The sequence below is a fragment of the Trachurus trachurus genome, assembly GCF_905171665.1.
Source record: "Trachurus trachurus genome assembly, chromosome: 18".
Taxonomy (NCBI): domain Eukaryota; kingdom Metazoa; phylum Chordata; class Actinopteri; order Carangiformes; family Carangidae; genus Trachurus; species Trachurus trachurus.
In genome coordinates, this window is record NC_139909.1 from 8,401,732 (window position 1) to 8,424,634 (window position 22,903).

Genomic DNA, 22,903 nt, shown 5'->3' on the forward strand with positions numbered 1-22,903 from the left:
AGGAAAATGTGAGTGGGTGTGCTGTTGGGGTTGGACACCACCTGCTTTTTATTTGCAGCGCAACTGATACAGCATCATTAGTTCCCCTGAACTCGACAAGAGCACAGCTGATGAGGCCCTTCGGACTGACATGACTGAGGTAGGTCTCTTTACAAAACAAATCTACTCTGTATTAATGTAATGTGATGTCATGGAGTGTATTTATGTAGTATGATGGAAAAAAGATAACTTCCTTATTGATTAAATCAATGGGACATTTGAATGAGTTCTTATAGTCTCTTCCTAATAAATTTATATCAAATATAATTCATACATTTACACTGTCTAGGCTACTGTTGCTGTCTTAATTCAGCAGGAAGAGGTTTTTTTTTTTTTTTAGTTTGCTCAATGTTATATTTACACAGATTTAAGCTTTAGGTAGGTGAGACAGCTAAATCAAAATCAGATAATTCAGGAGTGAAAATCCATACTATGTGAACCTAGTCAATATCTGTCAAAAGGTTGACCTCTTGCAAAGTATTGTACTGACTGTGTGACTCCTCTCCACCTGCTTGCATCCCAGGCTGGTGGTGGGGAGAAAAAAAAAAGCCTTCAGCAGCTTGAAACTAAGCATCAGAGATTTGAGTCTTTCAGACTCGAGAGGCCTTAACACTGCTAAGATTAGTTCAACTCCAAGGACCCCTTTGCAAACGCAAAAGCAGTGGCTTCACACAAGGGAGAAACAGTGACAAATTTCTTCTACAGTACTGTAGTGTAGATGTGAATCATTACAATTATCAATGAAACCTGAAAGACCCGTTTTAGTTTCTGGAAAGCAGCGAATCTGGTGGCATGTTGAATATTCAGTTGAGGGTTAAAAGTTGCGGAATGACGTGTTCATCATAACTTTAAATAATTATCTTTTTATTATTATTTATTTTTTATTGACATTCAGAATCAGACATTCACAATATATACATCATGTGAGCATTCTTGTATCTGTTGTCTGCCCTAAATGCCAAAATAATATTTTAGTTTATATCCAAATAATGAGAAGAAAAACGAACAACCATAACAACAACAACAACTAAATTCAATAAAAAATGTATGTACCGGTAGGGAGTGATCTATCTCATACATCATAGCCACTGGTTTGTGAAAATAAAATCTGGCCTATGAGGCATGACATATTTGACCCAGTTTTCCCAGCATGATGTGAATTTCTCCAATTTGTGATTAACAAATGCTGTTATCTTCTCCATTTTATAAATGTCCATTGTGATATCCATCCATAGGTATATTTAAAGGGATAGTTCACCCAAAATTCAAATTTCACTCATTATCTACTCACCCTCATGTGGACTAAGGGCCGGGAGAAGTTTCAGAGTCCTCCGTGGCTTCTCTGAGTTACAGCGGGGCTCCGTGCAGCACTGCATGTCCATATGACGGTTGCGAATGGGCCTCACTTTTCTTCATCCAAAAAGACACACCAAGAAACATCCAGATACCTCCATAGTGCTCATCTGTAATGTCCCTCTTGTATTGAAGCCCCAACATGAGAAATTGGTCAGAAAAAAAAAAAAAAAGTCTATATTTTAAGCTCGTTTGTAGCGGAAGCTCCCAGTGTTGCTCTGCCGGAATCTCGCGCGATTTGCGGAGCCGTGAACTGGGTGTCTGTGCAAATCACACGAGATTTGCACAGACACACTGGGAGCTTCCACTACAAACAAGCTTGAAATATAGACTTATTTAATTTTTTTCAGAAAAATTTATCATGTTGGGGCTTCAATACAGACGAGCAGTATGGAGGTATTTGGTTTTTTGGTGTGTCTTTTTGGACGAAGAAAAGTGAGGCCCATTCGCAACCGTCATATGGACATGCAGTGCTGCACGGAGCCTCGCTGTAACTCAGAGAAGCCACGGAGGACTCTGAAACTTCTCCCAGCCCTTAGTCCACATGAGGGTGCTAGATAATGAGTGAAATTTGAATTTTGGGTGAACTATCCCTTTAAGGTTGGGCTCTCCTGTGATAACCATTTCCTGGTAATACTCTTTTTACAGGCCATCAGCAAGATACTTATTAAATGTTTATCAAGGGTCATCACATTTGAAGATATTGTATTGTAGGGCATTGTGTATTTCTCTCCAGTAGGGTAGTCCCTCATGACAGGGCAGTCCCAAAAAACATGGTAGTGGTTTGCACTTTGATTTCCACAGTTCCTCCAGCAGACAGGAGAGTTCATAGTGAGACTTCTGGGAGGGTGTTATTCTTGTTTGTCTTGTTAGAAGTGCTTACAGTCTTACAGTGTTGAGTTATTGCCAGTTATTGTGATGGATGTGGTGGTGCATTTGTCACAATGCTCTGACTCTGTTACAGTGCTCAAATCAAGAAGGATGAGTTCAAAGAAGAAGAAAAATGCTCGGTGAGTTTAATCTGCATCCTTTTGAGACTTCAAAATGGAAACTGGCATCACTAAATCATTAATAAGGCATTTAAGGCCTAGAAAGTCACATGTAATATACTTGAACCACCAAGGTGAATTGAATGATTAACTATGTTAATCATTCAATTAACTATGTTAATTATCATCATCAATTCATCATTCAATGAGTTGAATGACTAACATTCAACTTCATTCAAGTTGAATGTTATGTTTTGAGTCCATTGTACTCAACCAACCCATTCTTCGTGGTCAACCAGGAAACACTTGGTATCTAGGATCAGATTTCAAGTAAAGCACCTCAAGAATTCAAATGTAAAATATGCAAAGTTTATCTGACCCTGACTGTTTGATTTGAATTTTTAACTCTTTCCCTCCTGCTTTGTTTAGAACGTCCTTCGGGCAAACAGCACCACCCTTCATTGACTACCTGAAAGATATTCTGCGTCGATATCCAGATGGTGGACAAATTCTGAAGGTTGGTACAGTGCTCATTTGTCAAATACTGATCATAATACATACATATCATATTTTCTAATTGATTACAAAGCCTCTAATAGCATGAGGCTTTTGATCTTGTGTATACACCCTTGGTCTTTTGGTATGAGAAGCAGGATGGCTGCTGATACAGAAAACAGGCAAATGTATTTGCATATGTATTTTCAAACATTCTGGGTAAATAGATACATTTAAATGTGCCCCAGTACAATGTGACAATGCATGATCAACACCAGGCAGACGGTGACACTGAATCAGCTCGGTCTGTTTCAGCCTTCAATGACACTATCTGTACACACAATACATCACTATATATCTGTACTTTTCCCAGTGCAAGGTGTCAAGATTTATGTCAATAAGGGTAGACAAGTATTAGAAATAATGTTATACAGTTCAAGCACAATTAACTACAGCCTCCACAATCACCATAGTCGACTCCACTAAAACTGAGCGTAATAACCCAGATAAACATAAGACTTTGGTTTAGGTGTGTCTTTGACGAGGGTCAAGCTGATTTTAGATGGTTAAGAGCTCAGTGAGTAAGACATGTCGATGATAATCAATTGCTGATTCATAGCTCTGTATATCCATAAAGATGCTTTTTATTACTCTGGCTGATTAGACCCTGAGTACAGTGCACATTGGATGAAGATATGCTGGAAATTACATGATGTCACTATGCGCTATGTGCAAATAACAATGGCAGAATGGTGGACAAATAGTAGGCTATGCAGGGACTGATTAATGTGACCTGGATATTTGGAGCTTGTCACAGAGATGGTAGTCCAGAGGAATTTGGATAAACTTGACTGTTAGCTTTGGTTTGCTAAGCTCTGTTTATGTTTTTATTTGTCAACAGGAGCTGATTCAAAATGCAGATGATGCTGGAGCCACAGAGGTGGTTTTCATCCATGATGAGAGAAGCTATGGGACCGATAACCTTTGGACTGATGAACTGGGAAAATATCAAGGTGTGTACTAGGGTAGCTGGGAAAGAGCAGTGTTATGAGTGGTTCATCATCAGTCATAATGTATTATTCCATATAAATACTGTATGAATATAGAAAGACAGCAACAACAACAACAACAGCAGCAGTACATATAGGAAGTAGCCTGATTGCACAGGTTGCCAAACTTCCAGCAAAATGATCTACTATTCCCTAGTATGGGGCTCAAGGGGCTTTCTATGTTGTGCATGTTTGTTTCCATGTCAATTTCCACCCATAATCCAATGAGGTTGGCAAAATCTTTTTTCTCATTTGTGATCTTGACGGCCTATTTACTGGTGAACAGACACAAACTTGGTTATCATGATCATTCGATAAAGTGGCATTACCATGCTAAAGTTTCCATAATAGGCTAAACCATGTGTTCCTGCATGCATTTATAGGAGACAATGGGAGAAATATTAGATACCAACATGTTGCAATACGTTTTAGTGCACCCATTTCATATGTTTTTACAACCTCAGCCTCTAAAGTGTTTCTTCCTGATTCAGTTTATGCTGTGACAAAATAAGCAGTTATAGAGACCAGTGAGCATTACACATGTATGAATCTAATCTCATCATAAATATGTTTGGTTGAAACTTTTTTTTTCCTGTAAAGGTCCTTCCCTCTATGCCTACAACAATGCTGCATTCACTGAAGAAGACTGGGATGGAATTCAGAATGCAGGGAGGAGTGTCAAGCGCAATGACCCAAACAGAGTCGGGAGGTTTGGAATCGGCTTCAACTCTGTATATCACACAACAGGTGAGAATATGTACAACTGCCATGCAATCACCTTATAGTCACCTTATAGTCTGTTGTCTATGTTATGTAATAATCTTTAGACAACATAATATGTAAGTAATTAATAATATATTTTTCACTTCATTCGCAGATGTGCCAACCATATTCAGTTCAGGTTACCTTGGTGTATTGGACCCCCAAGAAAACATATTTGGAGAAAGGAATCCAGGTTTTCTGTGGTCTTTGGCTGATACAGAACACCAAGAAGCTCTGATGACCATGCATGATCAGTTCCAACCCTTTCGAGACATAGTTTCGCTTGTAAGCGGACAAGAGTGGTCAAAAGTTGTCATGGAGGATCAGGAATTTATCGGGACAATTTTCAGATTCCCTTTGCGCAATGAAGCATCAGAGATTTCAGATAATCTCTATGACTCAGTCAAGGTGGTGGAGCTGTTTAATAGCTTCATCACAGATGCAGAGTTGAGCCTCCTGTTCCTCAAAAACGTGACCTCTGTGTCATTGATACATATTGGCATAGATGGCACTGTTAACCCCAGGCTTCAGGTGAAATCATCAGTCCCCACAGATGTCATTTTGGGGCCAGAAGACGAGACAATCACTACAGGTTCGACCAAGTTCAAAGTGATTTCCCTCAACTCAGACACACCGAAAGAAACAAAGTGGCTTGTGACAACATGCACCATGAAAGCAGGCAACATAGAAAATCTTGATTCACTCGCAGAAAAGTTGAGCCTTTTCCCTCGAGTTGACTTGGCATTCCCTTGTGGTGAGAGGAGAGACTGCAGTGAGAGTAGACTAAGCTGCTTTCTCCCCCTCCCAAACAATGACTCAAACAAGACTGGACTCCCAGTTTATATCAATGCATGCTTTGGTCTCACAGACAACAGACGACACATCAAGTGGGAAGAGGAAGACCAGAAACATGATGAACATGCTATGTGGAATGAACTGCTGATGAAGGAGGTGCTCCCACAGACATATCTCATGATCATTCAAGATGCCATCAAACTTGCACAACGGTCTATGCTCCCTGTCGCCTCCATATACAATCTGTGGCCTGATCTTGCCCGGCTACAGCACAGTCACAAGTGGCATGCCATTGCTCTGGATGTTCTTAAACACTTATTCAGGCAGAACGCGGCTGTCCTCTCTCTTGCCAAAGACGAAAGGAAGTTCATCACTCCATCAGAAGCTCTGTTCCCATGTAATGGTCCAACGAGCCATGACATACTGGCTGCCATTAAAAGGACTTTGGTTTCCTGTGGAGAAAATCTTGTGACGCTACCAGAGAGTGTCACAAGAGCTATTAATGAAGCCTACCCACACTTGAGTACCCTAAAACACGTGACTCCAACTTTCCTAAGGGACACTCTTCGTAGGATCGGTGTGCACAACATCTCTAAACATGACAGGCTCTGTCTTTTAGAGTACATTTTGAGTGATGGAAAATACGGAGAACTCAAGGGTCTTCAGCTGCTTCCACTCAGCGATGGCTCTTTCAGATCTTTCACTGACACAGAGGAGGACATTGCTTTGATCGACAGCAATGAATTTCCAAGGTAGGAACCACACCTAAATGTGTAATGATACATTCATGGTGCCTTTCATTTTCTTTAGAAGTTAGGAAGTGTCACACATATCTATTTTTTAAAATCCCCTGCTATGTTCTCCTCTAAAATTATGTTTATTGTGTTGCATGATGAATAAAAAAAAAGTATCCTCTGTGCAGGACATTGCTGCCGTGCTGCAAACACCTCTTCATCCCAGATGATCTTAGCAAAGCCTGCATTGACCACCTGAGAGAACTGTCCAGAAAAGGTATGAATGGCATTTTAATGGCACAGTTTGCATTTGTCATACTACTATACATCTTTTCATACATTTTTTAAATTCTGTGTTTCAGAGGTTTTCAATGTCATCAACATTGATCCAGACAAGGTGGTTGAATATACAAGGAAGTATTTGCCACAGGACTGGAAGCAGACAACAGCGAGGTCTGTCACCTGGGGCATCACCAGCAGTCAGCATCCACCTTTAGACTGGCTCCAAGAATTCTGGAAATTTCTCAACACTCACTTCACAGAGTTAAGTCGTTTCAGAGGTATACCATTAATACCAGTCAGTCCATTGTCTGTCAGTCAGTCTGTAGCACTAGCACAACTACATCAGAACACAACCCTCATTTTCCAGACAAGCAATCAGAATAGCTTGCCAGATGAAATAGCTCAGTTTGTGACCAAAGCTGGTGGCACAGTGGTGAGGGGAAATGAGTGGCTCCAACATGTTGACCTACATCGGTATGTGCTGTGCACGTCTCCAAGCAGCGTCATGAAAATCTTGGTGAATTTAGATTCACAGCATCTCATTGAAGAACTCAAGATGGCCTCTCACAAAGTGCGAGAGGAATTGAAAGATTGTCTTTCTCGTCTGGATTCTCTCTCAAAGTGTGAGAGAGATTTAATTTCAAAATTACCTCTGTTTCAAACCATGAAAGGATCAAGTGTTGCAGCTCAATCAAAACAGGCTATCTACTTAATCTCTGGCCTAACGGTTCCAACAGAGCTCCCTATGCCTGATTCAGTTGTGCAGTGTGCCACCGAGGTTGATCACAAACTGTTGAAGCTCCTCAAAGTTAATGTCTTGCACACGGCTGAAGCGTCAAATCTCCTCATTGACTGCATTGAGAAGAATTCTTGTGGCAGAGAAGACACTGAGAAAATCATGACTTGGATTTTACAGCATGGTAATATGCTTTTCTCTCAGAATCAGACTTTGAAAAATAGATGCAAATGCTTGAGTTTCATTGAAGTGAATGGAGAGCTGAAGAGAGCCTCATGTTTTTTTGATCCAAGAATTCAAGATTTTAAAGTCATTTTTGAGTACGACTTCTTCCCGCCACATCCATACACTCATCCATCGCAGATGCTTGAAAGCCTGACAGAGCTTGGATTGCTAAATAAAGAAGTAGATGTGACACCTCAACATTTTTTGCATGCCGCTGCACAGATTGACAAACTGCATGTTGACTCTCACACAGAGGCTCTCAAAAGAGCCCAGGTGCTCTTGAAAATGTTGGATGCTAATAATCTACTTTCAAAGATTTCCTACGAGCAGCTTGAACACCTCAAAATGCTGAAGTGGATCCCATGTGATAAACCTGGAAATTACAAAAAACAATGCAGTGACATTTCTCGAGAGAGTGGCTTCTTCTGCCCAAATGAAACAAGAGATTCTGTGTTCAAAGACATTGTTGGGCATGTAATGCCTCTGGTGGGAATGCTAAGTAGCAGAGATAGTAGGAGACTTGGCCTCCAATGCAGACCTCCACCTGAAAAAGTGGTTGAGAATTTATCAGTCTTGATGTCAAAAGTGCAGAAAATGGCTGATCCTGACACAGATGTGGAGTTCAAAATGGAGCTGTTTAGCATTTATAAACACATGCAAGACCACATCTCAGAATTTACAAAACTGATAAATAGGGACACATGCTGGCTTTGGTGCCACAACAAATTTGTTTCACCTCAGGATCTAGTTCTTGACTATCCACAGGATCTAGACTTGAGCTCTTACATTGGGAAAGTGCCAAATGAGTTTCGGTCATACAAGAAGCTGCTCATGAATTTTGGTGTGAGAACAGTGCTCTCAGATGAGGAAATAACTGACATACTTCATTCTATCCAAAGAACTATTGAAGGCAGGCAGCAGCCACTTGCAAGTTCCCCTGAGGTAAAAGTATCAATAGAAATCCTCAACTGGCTCTGGAGGAAAAAAAAAAGAGTTCAGGATGACATCCCAGTGCCGGTCGTCATTGAAGGTGAGCAATATACTCTGAAACCTCGGTCCACAGCAGTCTTCTGTGACTTAAGCAAACATAGGTTGACAGAGCTTCGGTACAGCCAGGAGGAAATCCATGTCCTACATGAGGAAATCCTAAAAGCAGCAGCAGAATGGTTGAACATTCAATTTCTGAGTACCTACATAGAACAGTGTGGACAATCTGAGCCAATAACAACTAGGATTAAAAACAGTCTGAAACAGTGTGGACAATCTGAGCCAATAACAACTAGGATTAAAAACAGTCTGAAAGAATATGATGAGGAAAGTGACATCTTCAAGGAACTCATTCAAAACGCAGAAGATGCTGGGGCAAACACCTGCAAATTCTTGATGGATTTCAGAGTCCACAAAGATGCCCCTGAAAGTCTTATTGACCCTGAGATGGCCCTTTGTCAAGGACCTTGTCTTTGGGCATTTAATGATAAACAGTTCACAGCTGCAGACTGGCAAAATATTGTCAGAGTTGGATCTGTCTCAAAAGAAGAAGTGGAAAGAATTGGAAAGTTTGGTCTTGGATTCAATAGTGTCTATCATGTGACAGATGTTCCCTCCATCCTCAGTGGCAACAGTCTTCTCATACTTGATCCAAATGTAACTCACCTCAAAAACCACATCAAGCACAAAACAAATCCTGGAATCAAGCTTGATCTTTCTCAGCAGCGACTTTTCCATTGGTTTCCTGGACAGTTTGGACCTTATGAGCGGATTTTTGATTTCACCAGACAAAGTGCTCCTGAACCATATCTGGGTACACTGATCAAACTACCTTTCCGAACGGAAAAAGAGGCTGCCATGTCAGAACTAAGCACAAAGGTGTATTACAAAAACAATATTGTCACTTTTCAGCAGCACCTTACAAACAGGTCACAAACTCACCTGCTTTTTCTGAAGAATGTCAATGCATTATCTCTTCAAAGTATCCCAGACAATGCTTCCACTCCACCAAGAGATGATGAAAAAGAAACTGTCTTCACTGTCTCCAAAACCACTCAGAGTACAATAATGATCCCAGATCAAACTAGTGTATCAAAACAGCATAAAGCTGAGAAATCACTGATGAAACTTGATGTAAAATGCAAAGAGGTAATTAATAGCTGCACAGTCAGTATTGTCCAGATCACCAGTCAGCTATCAGGTGTAACTGAAGACCAGTCCTGGGTCCTGTACAACTGCTTTGGAACACATAAATCACTGGAGATGGCCCTTCAAGAAAACAAGCAAGCCCAGTTCTCTTTGCCTATTGGGGGGATTGCAGTACCTCTGCAAAATGATCCAGAAACTGGTAAACTGGCCCCATCACAAACTGATCTTGTAGGACAGGCATTTTGCTTCCTTCCTCTGTCCATTCACACAGGTCTACCAGTCAATGTAAATGGAACATTTGCTGTGACAAGCAACCGCAAAGGTCTGTGGGAAAGTGGAGTGAAACATGACTGGAACAAAGCTCTTCTTCAGGATCCTGTAGTGACAGCATATGTTACCACACTCTTGGCACTGAAGAAAATGTCTGAAAACAAACAAATGGGAACCTACTGTTACCACACCTTTTGGCCTGACCGAGAGAAAGTGAGTGAAACGTTCAAGCCTTTGGTGGATGCATTCTACTCCACTGTGGCCCAGCATCCCATTGGCCCAGAGCTGTTCAGTGATGGAGAACATTGGTGCTCAATAAACAGTGCTATATTCCTGCATGATAGTATTGAAGAGGATAAAGACATGAGTGTCCTTGCAATGGAGGTGTGCAAGAAATATGTCAAACCACCCAACTATGTTGTTCCACTTCCACGATGGCTGAGAAATGGCTTCAAACATGCAGGCCTAGAAAAGGTTCTACAGAACAGAACATGGAGCTGGAAGAGGTTTTACCAGGAAGTGGTGTTTAACAACATTGGCACCATGGACGCTCAGAGTAGAGATACTCTTGTGTTATATGCGATTGATCTTCATACCAAAGAAATTGACAACCTGCTGGTCCACTACCCATGTATCCCCACAACAGGTGGACAACTCCAGTGTATCAACAAACTTGTGAATCCATCAGGGAAAGTAGCTTGTCTTTTTGAACCAGAAGAGGGACGCTTGCTTGGTGGGACTAAAAAAGACTTTTGCTCCCCCAAAAGGATTAAGCGTCTGTTGGAACTTGGAATGGCAAGTGATCATCTCTCATTGGAAGACATTACAGAGAAAGCAGGCACAATCACCAAAACATGGAAGACTGACAGAATGAAAGCATATGGGCAGTTGAAAAGCCTCCTTGAACTTATGAAAGATGGCATGCATGATGAAGACTCTCTCCATTGGCAAACCCTGAGGATGACTGAATTTCTGCCAGCAAATTCTCCTGGTGATACAAAAATGGATGGAAATGTAACACTTAGAAGGCCCACCGATGTTTTCAGTGGCACATGCTCCCTTCTTGTTAACATGACACAACCTGTGCTGGATAGGAATCTGAAAATACATCATAATGATCCAGTACTAAAAATGTTGGGAGTTCAGGACAGTCCAAGCCACGAGACAGTGCTTCAGCAGCTGCAAGAAGCATCTAAGAAATCTCAATCAATTGATGGACCCATATTGCACAAAATAGCACATGCATGTTATAGGTTTCTAGATCAGTGGCTGACTCTTTTTGGGAATTCCACTTTTATATCACAGCGGGCCAAATCATTCCCTTTCATCCTTGCTGGCAGTAGATTTATAAATGTGGACTGTGTGGCTGAAAATGGGCAATTTGAAGCAAAGCCCTACCTTTATGTCCTTCCACTGGCCTTTACAAGTTTCAGAAAGCTCTGGGAAAGTGTAGGTATTCCAAAATCTTTTACAGTCAGTCAGTTTCTAACTGTACTCCAGGATTTGCACCGTCAACATGGGAACAAGCCCCTGCCAAAACGTGATCTGTCAATGTGCCTCATGATTTTAAACAAAGGGATATTTGAGGCTGAAGAGAAAAAAACAGGTGACTGTTTGATACCTAATGAACATGGAGTTTTACAACCTGCACATAAGCTGTTTTACAATGACAGCCCATGGATACCAGTGACTCCAGATGTCACATTGTGCCACGAGAATATCACACGTCCTATGGCTCTCCACTTTGGAATCAAGACAACAAGGCATCATACTCTGCAGAGGCACATTGCTGAGAACATTTCGGCCTATCCAGCAAAGAAAGATATCCTTAAAGAATTGATCCAAAATGCTGATGATGCAGAGGCAACAGAAATTCACTTTGTTTGGGACAAACGTCAGCATGGCACAGTGAAAACATTTGGGAAGAGATGGAATCCTCTTCAGGGTCCAGCACTGTGTGTGTTCCACAACAAGGTGTTTTCTGTCGCTGACCTGACTGGCATTCAACAATTGGGAGAAGGTGGGAAGCACAACACACCAGGGAAGACAGGAAAATATGGAGTTGGATTCAACTCTGTTTACCATGTAACTGACTGCCCTTCTATTCTCACTGGAGATAAAGCACTATGCATTTCTGATCCCAATCAAGAATACCTTGATTGTCATTCAGATGAACCACCATTGGGCATTGGCTACAACCTAGAGGACAGTTTTAAGGAAATGTTCATGGATGTCTATGAAACCTTTCTTCCAGATACATTTCCTCTTAAAGATGGCACCATGTTCAGATTACCTCTGAGGATGGGTACCATGGCAAATGGCTCTAAAATATCTCAACAAGGAGTAACTGATCAAGACATGCAAGAACTGTGCTCTGCTCTCTCTGAGGATCCTGAAGGACTTACTCTGTTTCTGAAAAACATCCGCAAAATTAAAGTCCATGAAATCAACAAACATTCAGGAGAACTCAAAACTATCTTTGAGGTTGAAAAAAGTCTACCAGAGACAAGCAGAGAAAGAAAAGATGCCTTTGTAAAACTTCAACAACAAGCATTACGATCTGACAAACCAGTAACACCACAAGCCATCTATGAAACAGTGATTTCAACTTCAGATAAAAGACAAAGTAAATGGATAATTGCAGAACAATTTGGCTTATTCAAAAACAATTACGTCGGAGAAAAAATAACATTAGACAAACTTCCCCAAGCAGCGATAGCAGCACGTGTGGCCTCAAAAAAATGCACACAGTTTTATGGAGAAGCCTTTTGTTCACTTCCTTTGCCAGGGAAAACTGGACTACCAGTGCATATCAATGCAAACTTTGAAGTAGATTCTTCCAGGAGAAGCCTTTGGAAAGAGGATGGACAAAGTCTGAAAACTATGTGGAATGAAATATTAAAACAAAGTGTCATCGCTCCACTGTATGCAGATCTCCTTCATCACATCAGTCGTTGCATTGCAGAGAAGAAAGTCTCTCTGTCAAGTATTGAGACATGGCTCACTAACTCCTACTTGTGTTTTTGGCCAAATGTATCCGAAGATGTCGATCATGGTTGGCATGAAATGATACATGAAGTGTACAGATCAATCAAAAACAGAGGCCTTAAAGTGATTCCAGTAATGAAGCATTCAACATGTATAACAGCTAGCCATGAATTTACAGAGTGCTCTTTTGACTGGTGTGACATCAGAGAAACAGAATCAACAGAGGCACCTCACCTGACACATTCAACATATCATATTAATCGCATTTTGGAAGATCTTGGGATGAATTTGGTTCCATTTTTCAGTGAAATGCAAAAAGTTTGGAAAAGTTTTAAATCAGCCGGCATTAAAGTGAAAGATGTGAGTCCTTCAACTGTGCGGACTTTCCTAAGAGAAAAACCCCTCAATGACCCAAACCAAACAGATGAGGGGTTACCTCTGCCCATAAAGGCCACTCTGATCAGAGATGAAGAAAGGTGTTCAAAACTCTTGAGTTTCTGCTTAAAAGATGTTCTCACAAAAAAGGTCACCAAGGACAACCCCACAGCACTGGATGGGCTTCCACTTCTTCTCACAAGAGATAAAGTTCTGAGAGAGTTCAACTCCGAATCTCCCAAGTGGATTTCAGTGCACGAGAGACTGTTCTTTCTTTACAATGACCAATTTGCAGATCATACAACCAATAAAGACCACATGGACGTTCTGCAATATTTTAACCTTGTCAACTATGTGACAGTTTGCTGTGCAGTGAAGTATCTGAAGCTGTTATTTCAGTCTCATATGGAGACCTGTGAAGTTGATCCACACAGTCATCTTCATGTCCCAAATGAAACAATGTTGAAGTGGCTGGAATTACTTTGGAGATTCTTATCAAGTCAAATTAAACTCACGACATCTAGGGATGATAAACAAAGTCTGACATTCAGTGATGTGAAGCAGCTCTTCGGTGACTGGGACATTTTACCTGTTATATGTCCAAGGTTAAAGAACAAGCGGTTCCTGCAAAAAATGAAAGACATGAAAAGTGTGATTCAGTTTGCCTCAGAAGGTGACATAACAGACATCCTCTTCAAGCTTGGTTTTATGAGGCTTGACACTGTATTCTTCTCTGAGAGACATGTTGAACAAATGAATCCTCTTCTATCCACTGACCCTATGGATGTGAATGATAAAGGCTCTGTGTTGGACCAGGTTTATACCATAAACCACTCTGAGTTTTCTCAGCTTTCCATTGATGAGAAGAATGAGCTTCAGACTTTGCTGCAATCTGGAGTATCCAAGGCCAAATACAAGCAAGACTACCAGAGAAAGCTGAAGTCTTTACCATTATTTGAAACAATACATGGTCAAAGAGTGAGGATTGATGGGCCTAAAGAGGTTTTCATCCTCAGCAGCACATATTCAAGTGCATTTCCAGATTTGTTCACCCTGCCCAACTGCAACTGCACTTTTCTGAAAAACACTCTCCGGAACTCAGAGCTGTCTCAGACACTGAACATCACAACACTGACTGACTTGGAGTTTTTCATGAAGTTCATTCTGCCTGTTGTGCACAATCTCACAGAAAGTCAGATGGTTAACTGCTTCAAGCTCCTGCTGGCACTGCAACACCAGGTCAATTATTCTAAGTATAAAGACCAAATCATCTCCTCAATGAAGACAGTGAAATTCATTCGCAGTTCTCAAGGCAGATTGGAGGAGGCATCATACTACTTTGATGAGAGTGTTGAGCTCTACAAGGAAATGTTGCCCAAAGAGAGATTTGTTCCTGAAAGGTTTTGGGCTGAATGTTATGCAGGATCTCTATTCATGACAAAAACTCCGAAAGAGCTGCTCAAGGAACTTGGAATGAAACATGTTGTGTCAAAAGATGAAATAATACATTTTGCATACCAGTTAGAATCAGAGGCAAAGGGAAGCTATAATCTTCAAGAACTGAAAGATAAATCAAGGTTACTTTTCAGTAAAGCCTTGACTGAAGCAGAGAATGACCAGACGTTGCTGAAGAGCATAGCCAAAATCGAGTTCATTCTTCCTGTGCCAATTCGAAAGGAACTGTGCAACTATCACCAACCGTTTGCCACTGAGAGAACAGCTGTGAAAATCAGAGGCTCTTTGATGGAAATGAATCATGAGCACCAAGATTTGATTTGGTCTTCAATGCCAATTATAGATCTACCAGTTTCTCTGTCAACAAAGCTATGGCAAATGATGAAAGACATAGGTGCTTATGAACAACCACCTACAGAGTATGTAACCAGCAACATGAGGAACATCTGCCAGTCGCCCTGTAATAATGCAAAATTGATTGAAACCCGAGCTAAAGTGTTTCGATCTTCCTATGACTTCCTGCAAAATAATACATTTGACAACAAGCCACTGGCTGGTCTTCCTATTGTGTTGGTTGAGAAGGACAAAGAACTTGTGAGGTCTGATGATGCATCTCTTAAACTTTACTATGACCATGAGTTCAGACCATATTTGTACCAAATTCCTGAGGATGATGTCATTTACACTCCGTTCTTCAAGAAAATTGGGGTAACAGAGAAGCCTACTGCTAGGCAGTACTGTAATGTGCTGTCAGCAGTTTATGTTGATTCATGTGATAAACAACAACTTAACCCAAACCAAATGAAAACTGTGAAACGGGCCGTTTATCAGTTGTTTCGGTTAATCAAAGCTTCAAGAAACCAGTCCCTTCTGGATGATGTAAAAACTTTGCACCTTCCTGCAGTGGATGGTAAATTGCACCCATCATGTGAACTGTACTTCAATGATACAGTGTTTGAGACCAAAAGACTAGAAGGAGCACTGCAGAATAAGTCCCTGTTGCTTGAGAAACTCGGTGAATGTCATTTGGGAAGTGACATCTATGAACATCATCAACTGGTCAAATTGCTGCCTCTGACTCTGCAGCCTAAAATGCTGTCTCAGGTCACAGAAGAGAGAGTAGTGGAGTCACGCATTGAGTTGTGTGAGCTTGGGACTGACTGCAAATTTAGTGGGTGGTTTGATAAACATCTCTCCTCACCGGCATTCAGACATGGGCTGATTTGTCTCATCAGAGGGCAGTCTGAGGGGAAAATAACACAAGAAGATGCTTCTGACATGTGTGAGAAGATTTTTAGTAGAATTCAAACTGTCTGCTACAAAAACCTGGAAACAAAGCTTTGGCTGGAGCAGCAGCCACTACATCAAACTGCCAGTGAAACTGATGTTTTTGTCACACGAGGTCAACAAGGTTGTGTGTTTTACTTAAAACACAATGATGACATGACTTATAATGATCTGCTTGAAGTCAATATGACATTGGCAAAGAAGATCAATGCTCTTTTAGGTAACATAATTGCATCAGGTTACCTCCCACTCCTTGGACAACTTATCGCTTGTGAAAACCTGCAACAGGTTCAGAAAGCTCTGGCTAAGTATAGGAAGCCGTGACAGTGCAAAGATTGAAAACCATCTCAAACCACCAAAACCTGGGACAGATATACCAGAAGAATGGCATGATTCCCAATCATCATCCACAAGATCCTCACCAGTCTCTATTGATGAAGCTAAAAGTGAAATTGACAGATGTTTGCAAGAGATATGGACTCTACCTCCAGAGGAGAGGAAAATGGCCATCAGACGACTGTACCTCAGATGGCATCCTGACAAGAATCACGACTGCCAGGATCTCGCTAATGAGGCAATCAAATACGTATCGTATCGTATTGATGAGCTCAGCAAAGGAAAAGGCAAAAGCAAAACTGGAGGCTCATCATCACCAAGGGGATACTCAGACTTCAGAGACTTCTATCAGCGGTGAAATCAGGAGGCATCACAGAGATAGTTGGGAGAGATTCTCCAGGAGGTCTAATAACTTCAACTACAACTTTTGGAGCCATAATGAAAATGTTCCAACCAAGGCCAAACAAAGAGGAGGCCCAGCGCTGGTGCAAGCAGGCTCGCTGTGATCTTCAAGCTGCCTACAAAGACATTGGTGGGGGAAGCACAGAGTGGTGTCTGTTTAAAGTCCATCAAGCAGTGGAAAAATCCCTCACGGCTGCAGAGTATAAAAGACACGGTCAACCTTCTGGTAACAGCTCAATTTCAGCCCTTGCTGCAAAAGTTTCATGCTACAACCCTGAACTGAAAGGTCTGCCTCAAATTGTGCAAAATCTGAAGAAGCTGGGCGTGGACGCCAAAAAGACTCAGTATCCCAGCTCCCACCCATATCCCCACATCCCAAACACCCAGTTCAAACCAGATAACGAAATGCAAGCACTGAACCAAGCAGATGAGCTTCTCACTAGAGTAGAGGCATATGTCAATTAGAGATTCAAGACAGACAAACCTGTCATGCTGGAAAAGTCCATTTAAGATTTTATTTTTTATGGTTTAAAAACATGGTTAGCCATAAGGTGATACTGAAATATTACTACTCAGAACAACCATATAACTTCAGCACAAATGAAGTTTGTTTTATATGAGACCCATTACTGAGGATCAATGAAAAGGATTTGTTGTATTTTTTATTTTATTTTTAATTTATAACTACTCTCCGAGAATCAATATGTTTAGTGTATGACGTTGTTAATACATTGTTATGTGAATATTATATTGATTTTTTGAGACTACTCATCAATATAATACCCCATTGATCATGGGACAACTTTACCTTTATTTGCGTTTATGACTACTCGCTGAGTTCCACTATTGTGTGTAGAGCAAGTTTTTTTTTTCTTCCTTTCTTTTTTCATTATAAACATTTATGACAACTGGTAGGAGAACTATGTAATTATTGAACTTAATATTTTATTTGCAATTATAGCAACTCACTGAGGTTAAGCATGATTATATCCATGGAAGTGCATATGTTTTGTTTTTTTCTCAAAATGTCAACGGTTATAACTACTCAGGATAATAATAATAATCAGGGTCCATCCTTGCTCCTTACTAAAGACCAATATTATTGTGTATCAACTGCAGATATTGTTTATTTTTCTTTTTTTGAATGTCAAACATTTATAACTCTTTGCTATGAAAATCTTTTTTTCCCTTAATTTTTCCTGTTTTGTTAACATTTAAAACTAGTCACTGAGGACCAATACTATAATTGCATAACTATTATGAAAGTGAATCTATTAGTTTGTTCAATACTAGACACATTTATGACTACTGAAGCAAGATGCATATAATTACTGTATGTTTATGAAAATGAAAATGTGAAAGACTTCAGAGTAAAAATGTCATTATTATTGTTTTTTGTTTCAGTTGTATTACCATTTACCTTTTTGAAATGAAAACATGTTTATTATTCTGTTCAATAAATGATGAAACAGCCACTCTTGCGTCATGTTTTTAAAAACAATTATAAAATCTGAAACAATTGTGTTTAGAACCTTAACCTTGTCTGTCCTATTAATGCACTGGGTTGCCAACCACCTGTTTGACTGATATTTCTGCAATATTAACCAATTCTGATAATAAAAGATTACAGTGAATCTTTAATTATAGAGTAAGAGAATTTAGAGTAAGAGATTTTTTTTTTTTTACAACATTTGTAAAAGTTGCTTTTGTGTTGTATTATGCCTCTTTTTGTATCTCTCTTATCTTTTCTTATCTTTGCATACAACATGACAGGGAGAACGGCTTCTCCCTCCCATGTTAAACAAATGGTTTCTCATGAAAGTGACAAATAAAGCTGAATTGAATTGAATTGAAAAGTTGCTTTTGCATTAGATTCATTTACAAACAGATACTTAGAAAAGCAACAAACCAAAAGGGTTGGAGGTTCCCGGCCAAAACAAACAAAAGAGAGGGGAACACTGAGCCAGCCAACGGCCGTCGTACCCGGTGTTCTCCCTCAAAACTAAAGCTACCTAACCGATCACTAAACCCAAGTTAAAGGAAAGGGAAACCGAAAACAGGACTACCGGGAACCTCCGAACCAAAGCCAAAATAACAAAGGCTCAAAGGACTTCAGACATGGGGGAACCGGAGCCTCAATCTCCTCACCAGGTCACCTGCAGGGAAGAATAGGGAGAGAGAGAAAAGCTTGCACAGCCTCCTTAAGTCAGCTCCAGCTGACGAGATGATGAGTCTCACCTGAGGACTGACTGCGGAGGGAGAGAGAGAGAGAGAAAGGTGGAGAGAGGCACAAGGCACACGCCCACACACACACACACACACACAGGCCCCCACCTCCTGGCCACACGTAACACCATTAATCTCAAATCATTCGGTATATTCCTGTTTTACCTTTTTCTTCAAATCACTTAATAAAAATTTCCTGTAAAGTTCTGACATGTGTGAACATGTGCACAATCCTGTTTTTTATATCTTTCTTGGATGTACATCTGAATCGTTAACCAGTTTGTTTTGCCTGCAATATATTGATCATCATAGACTCTTGACTTATGCATCCACCCAACCATCCTCTCCTCCTTCTCCTCCTCCTCCTCCTTCGACAGCTACTCACAAACATCTGCAAACAGATCGCTACATTCACCCTGCAGCCAAACGTGGTGCTGACAGCGCGTGGTGAAAGCCCCAAGTCTTTGAAGATCTTTGAGAAGAACTGAGTAAGTGCTATGCGGGGCCTCTCCTCTGCTACCACCATGCACGTACGCACACAAGACAGGTTCACATTTCGCAGCTGGAGGTAGAAAAAAAGAGGAGTTGTAAGGACAAAAAAATAATAAATGAATCAGTTGAGAAAAAGAATTGAAAACATGACATTCTATCTCAATTTGAAAAGACACCATTCAACAACTTGAGCAACTAACTGACCCGCAGTGCTGTCTGCGAACCCAGGCCCTTGGTGCACATCTCCATGACTGAGTACGAGCAGAAGGTGACTCGCACTTTGTACTGACTGCACTGCAAAAACTCAAAATCTTACCAAGAATATTTGTCTAATTTCTTGTAAAAATTTCTAATTTCTAGTCAAAACAAATCTCATTCTACTTAAAATAAGACTCACCACATAAAAAGTAGCTTGTTTTTTAGACACTTTTTACTTCTTTCAAACAGATTTTCACTTGAAATAAGTAGAAAAATCTGCCAGTGAAAGCAAGTTTTTCTTTCTTATTACAAGCACAAAAAACCTGCTTTCACTGGCAGATTTTTCTACTTTTTTCAAGTGAAAATTTGTTTGAAACAAGTGAAAATGATCTAAAACCAAGTAAATTTTTAGGTGATGAGTCTTATTTTAAGTGGAAAGAGTTTAGTTTTGACTAGAAATGAGACATTTTGACAAGAAATAAGACACATATTCTTGGAAAGATTTTGAGTTTTTGCAGTGTGACTGCAGCCAGCCACAGTGACGCATTGCTCTCCAGCTCCAGAGGGGGGACCAGGATCGACTGGTGGTCTGAGTACACGCTGAAACAGAAACAGATATAACAATGAAGAGTCTGAGTGAAAACACACAGATGGGGGAAAAAAAACCAACTACTAAGACAGGGTCTTCAACTTTACCTGCACAGGCACCAGAGAGCAAAGCCGAGGCCGCAGTAAGGGTCTAGACAGATGGCGATCTGCCGGGAAGGGTAGAGCTCACACTGCAGCTTGATGGAGCGACACAAGGCACTGGTGGCGGCGTGAGACATCTGGAGGAGATGATATGACACAGACACATGAATTATATATCAAAAATCAGGACATTAAGGACAATTCAACTTTGAAACAGCAGCTTTTATGGATTCAATTATCCACTATTTCACACACGGACACCTCAGCAGTGTACAGTTAATTATTCATGATCTCTATCTCCTAAAAGAGCAGGAGGTAAAATAATTAGCCCATTGACAAATGACGATAGGTGACACTGGGGCTGCACCCTGTTAAATACCCAGGTGGCATCTCTCCTTCAACATACTTTGACCCCTGCTAGGATGCCTGTTGTGGATACGCTGAAGTCCAGGTATGCTAACATCTCTGGGGTTGGGGGCTTGTACATCTGGGGACTCTTCTTCCTGGGGAGGTCATCTGGAGAACAAACAGAGGGAGAGGAGGACAACTTTAAATGCAGCTTTCAATTTTTAAAAGTCTGCTCTTTAGAGATGACACAAGAACAGAAACTGAACACCTTAGCGTGTATATGTGTGTGCGCAGCTTACCTGTGTCCAGCACCATGGGCCAGCTCTTGATGTCCACAGCAGCAGCAGCCTCTTTGGATTTCAGCAGCTTCATTATTGCTTGGGTGGTCAGGATACACACCGACTTACTAACCTTTAACACACAGATACCAGAGTATTACTACACATGCAGTACATGACATCAGTTTCATTATTTGCACAAATGTGAGGCTGTTGAGGGAAAAGCAGCCTTCCGAGAGCAGAGCTGACTTTGTATTCAGTTAAATGCTTGTTATCATTGTAGTGAGAAGAATTAAACAAGCTTCCTGCTGCAGCTCTGACGTCTTTGTGTTACCTCAACAATCATCTTGACAGTGGGCAGGGTGGTAGCCAGGTTCTGTGGGTGTGGGGGTCTGACAGTGACTGGCACACAGCCAGCATACAGGCAGCCATAGAAGGTGGCGATCAGGTCGATTCCTGCAAATAAATGTTTATAAATGTATATATTATAATTAACAGAGACTTTCAACTGAAGGAAAGGTTTGCAAAAAAAGACCTGTAAGGCTGTGCTCTACGGGACAGAACGGAAAGGATAGAAAGTAGCGCAAAGGCAGTAGCAGGTCTCACCTGGTGGGTACACAAGTGCTACATGGTCTCCAACACACTATCACAACGATAACTCATTAAAGAAATAATGTAGAACTGATGGTGTTTGGTGCAACATGCTGTTTTTTTGGAAATGACAGATATGATTGGTCACAGTGTATGTGAAGTTGAAATTGGTGCACCTTGACCCTGACCAAGCGTCAGTTTATGACGCGTCAGGAGTGTTGCTCCCTGACACATCAGTCGAGCATAATGAGATCAGCCAAGATGGCGCTCTAATCACCCGCGTTTGGACGAGCGAAATTATTTGAAATAACAGTAACTTCTTCATATGTGTGGCAACCATCAACTACAATACTTTACAGAAATAAATACATAAATACATCACAACAGCAACGTTAAAAAGGTCAAATCCAATGTAAATATATTAGGTGTGCAATGTGCTGCGTTACGAGACGTGTTTTGTACGTTACACGTTTGAACAGAGGGTAAAATGACTTTCTGATGAGCTGAGATGTTTGTATGATGTCATGTTTGTATAATGTCTCAAATATGATTTAATTTTTTTTTTTTTTTAATGCGCAAAAACGCTAAAAAATGCGCAAAAACGCTAGAGGAGGATCCCTTCACGGATTTGCGTGTCATCCTTGCACAGGAGCCATGCTAAGTTTCCTAAAAAATTCAAAAAAATTCAAAAAACAATTCAAATTTTTTTTTTAAAAATGCGCAAAAACGCTAAATTAGAAACGCTTCACGAGTTTGCGTGTCATCTTTGCACAAGGGACCATGCTAATCTTCTCTGTATCGTTCCAATTTTAGTATATGTGTTACCGGAGTAACACAAAAGTCTTATAATACTGTACAGTATATGTACCCCTGCAGTCAGAGCAATGTTTCCATCATGGTGTCGGCTGCCCGCGGTGTCATGGTCAATATTTTGGTTCATATAACATTAACAAAGATCAGAAAATACACCACACAAAGTTTACGATAATGTGTTAAATTTGTTACATATGATGATGTTGTTTTATTATTAGCACTTTCATTTGGTTTATCTATGTTTATCTATATCTATCTTCTCGCGCACCGAAGGGGCTGATGGGAAATTTATGCCCAAATCCACACCCACCGTCGGTCCGAGAGGAAAAACTTCGCATACTGTGGCTTTATTTTCACCTTTGATGTTTGTGTCGTTACAAAATACTACTACTGATTCCATTTATAACATGAAACGATAGTAAACGGGGCAAAAAATCTCTACTTCCTTTAAAAACATTCAACCAAAGACGGTTTAGAAACAAGACGCCCCATGACGAGCCAGCTTCCTGTATCTGTGTCACGTGGGTTTCTCCACGACTCCGCCCCCTTCAGGGGACCA

The 22,903-nt window shown here is 40.7% G+C and overlaps 1 protein-coding gene across 1 annotated transcript; it reads left to right on the plus strand.

The window, feature by feature from the left end:
• The first annotated feature begins 31 nt into the window (after nt 1-31).
• Nucleotides 32-17,352, plus strand: LOC311001843 (sacsin-like). The gene is given in 11 exon segments (XM_083993022.1): nt 32-139; nt 2,357-2,402; nt 2,811-2,898; nt 3,778-3,889; nt 4,526-4,672; nt 4,803-6,234; nt 6,405-6,493; nt 6,579-16,241; nt 16,342-16,657; nt 16,659-16,755; nt 16,757-17,352. Coding segments are annotated over 10 exon segments (12,390 nt in total). The 5' UTR covers nt 32-139; nt 2,357-2,373; the 3' UTR covers nt 17,174-17,352.
• The last annotated feature ends 5,551 nt before the right edge of the window (nt 17,353-22,903 follow it).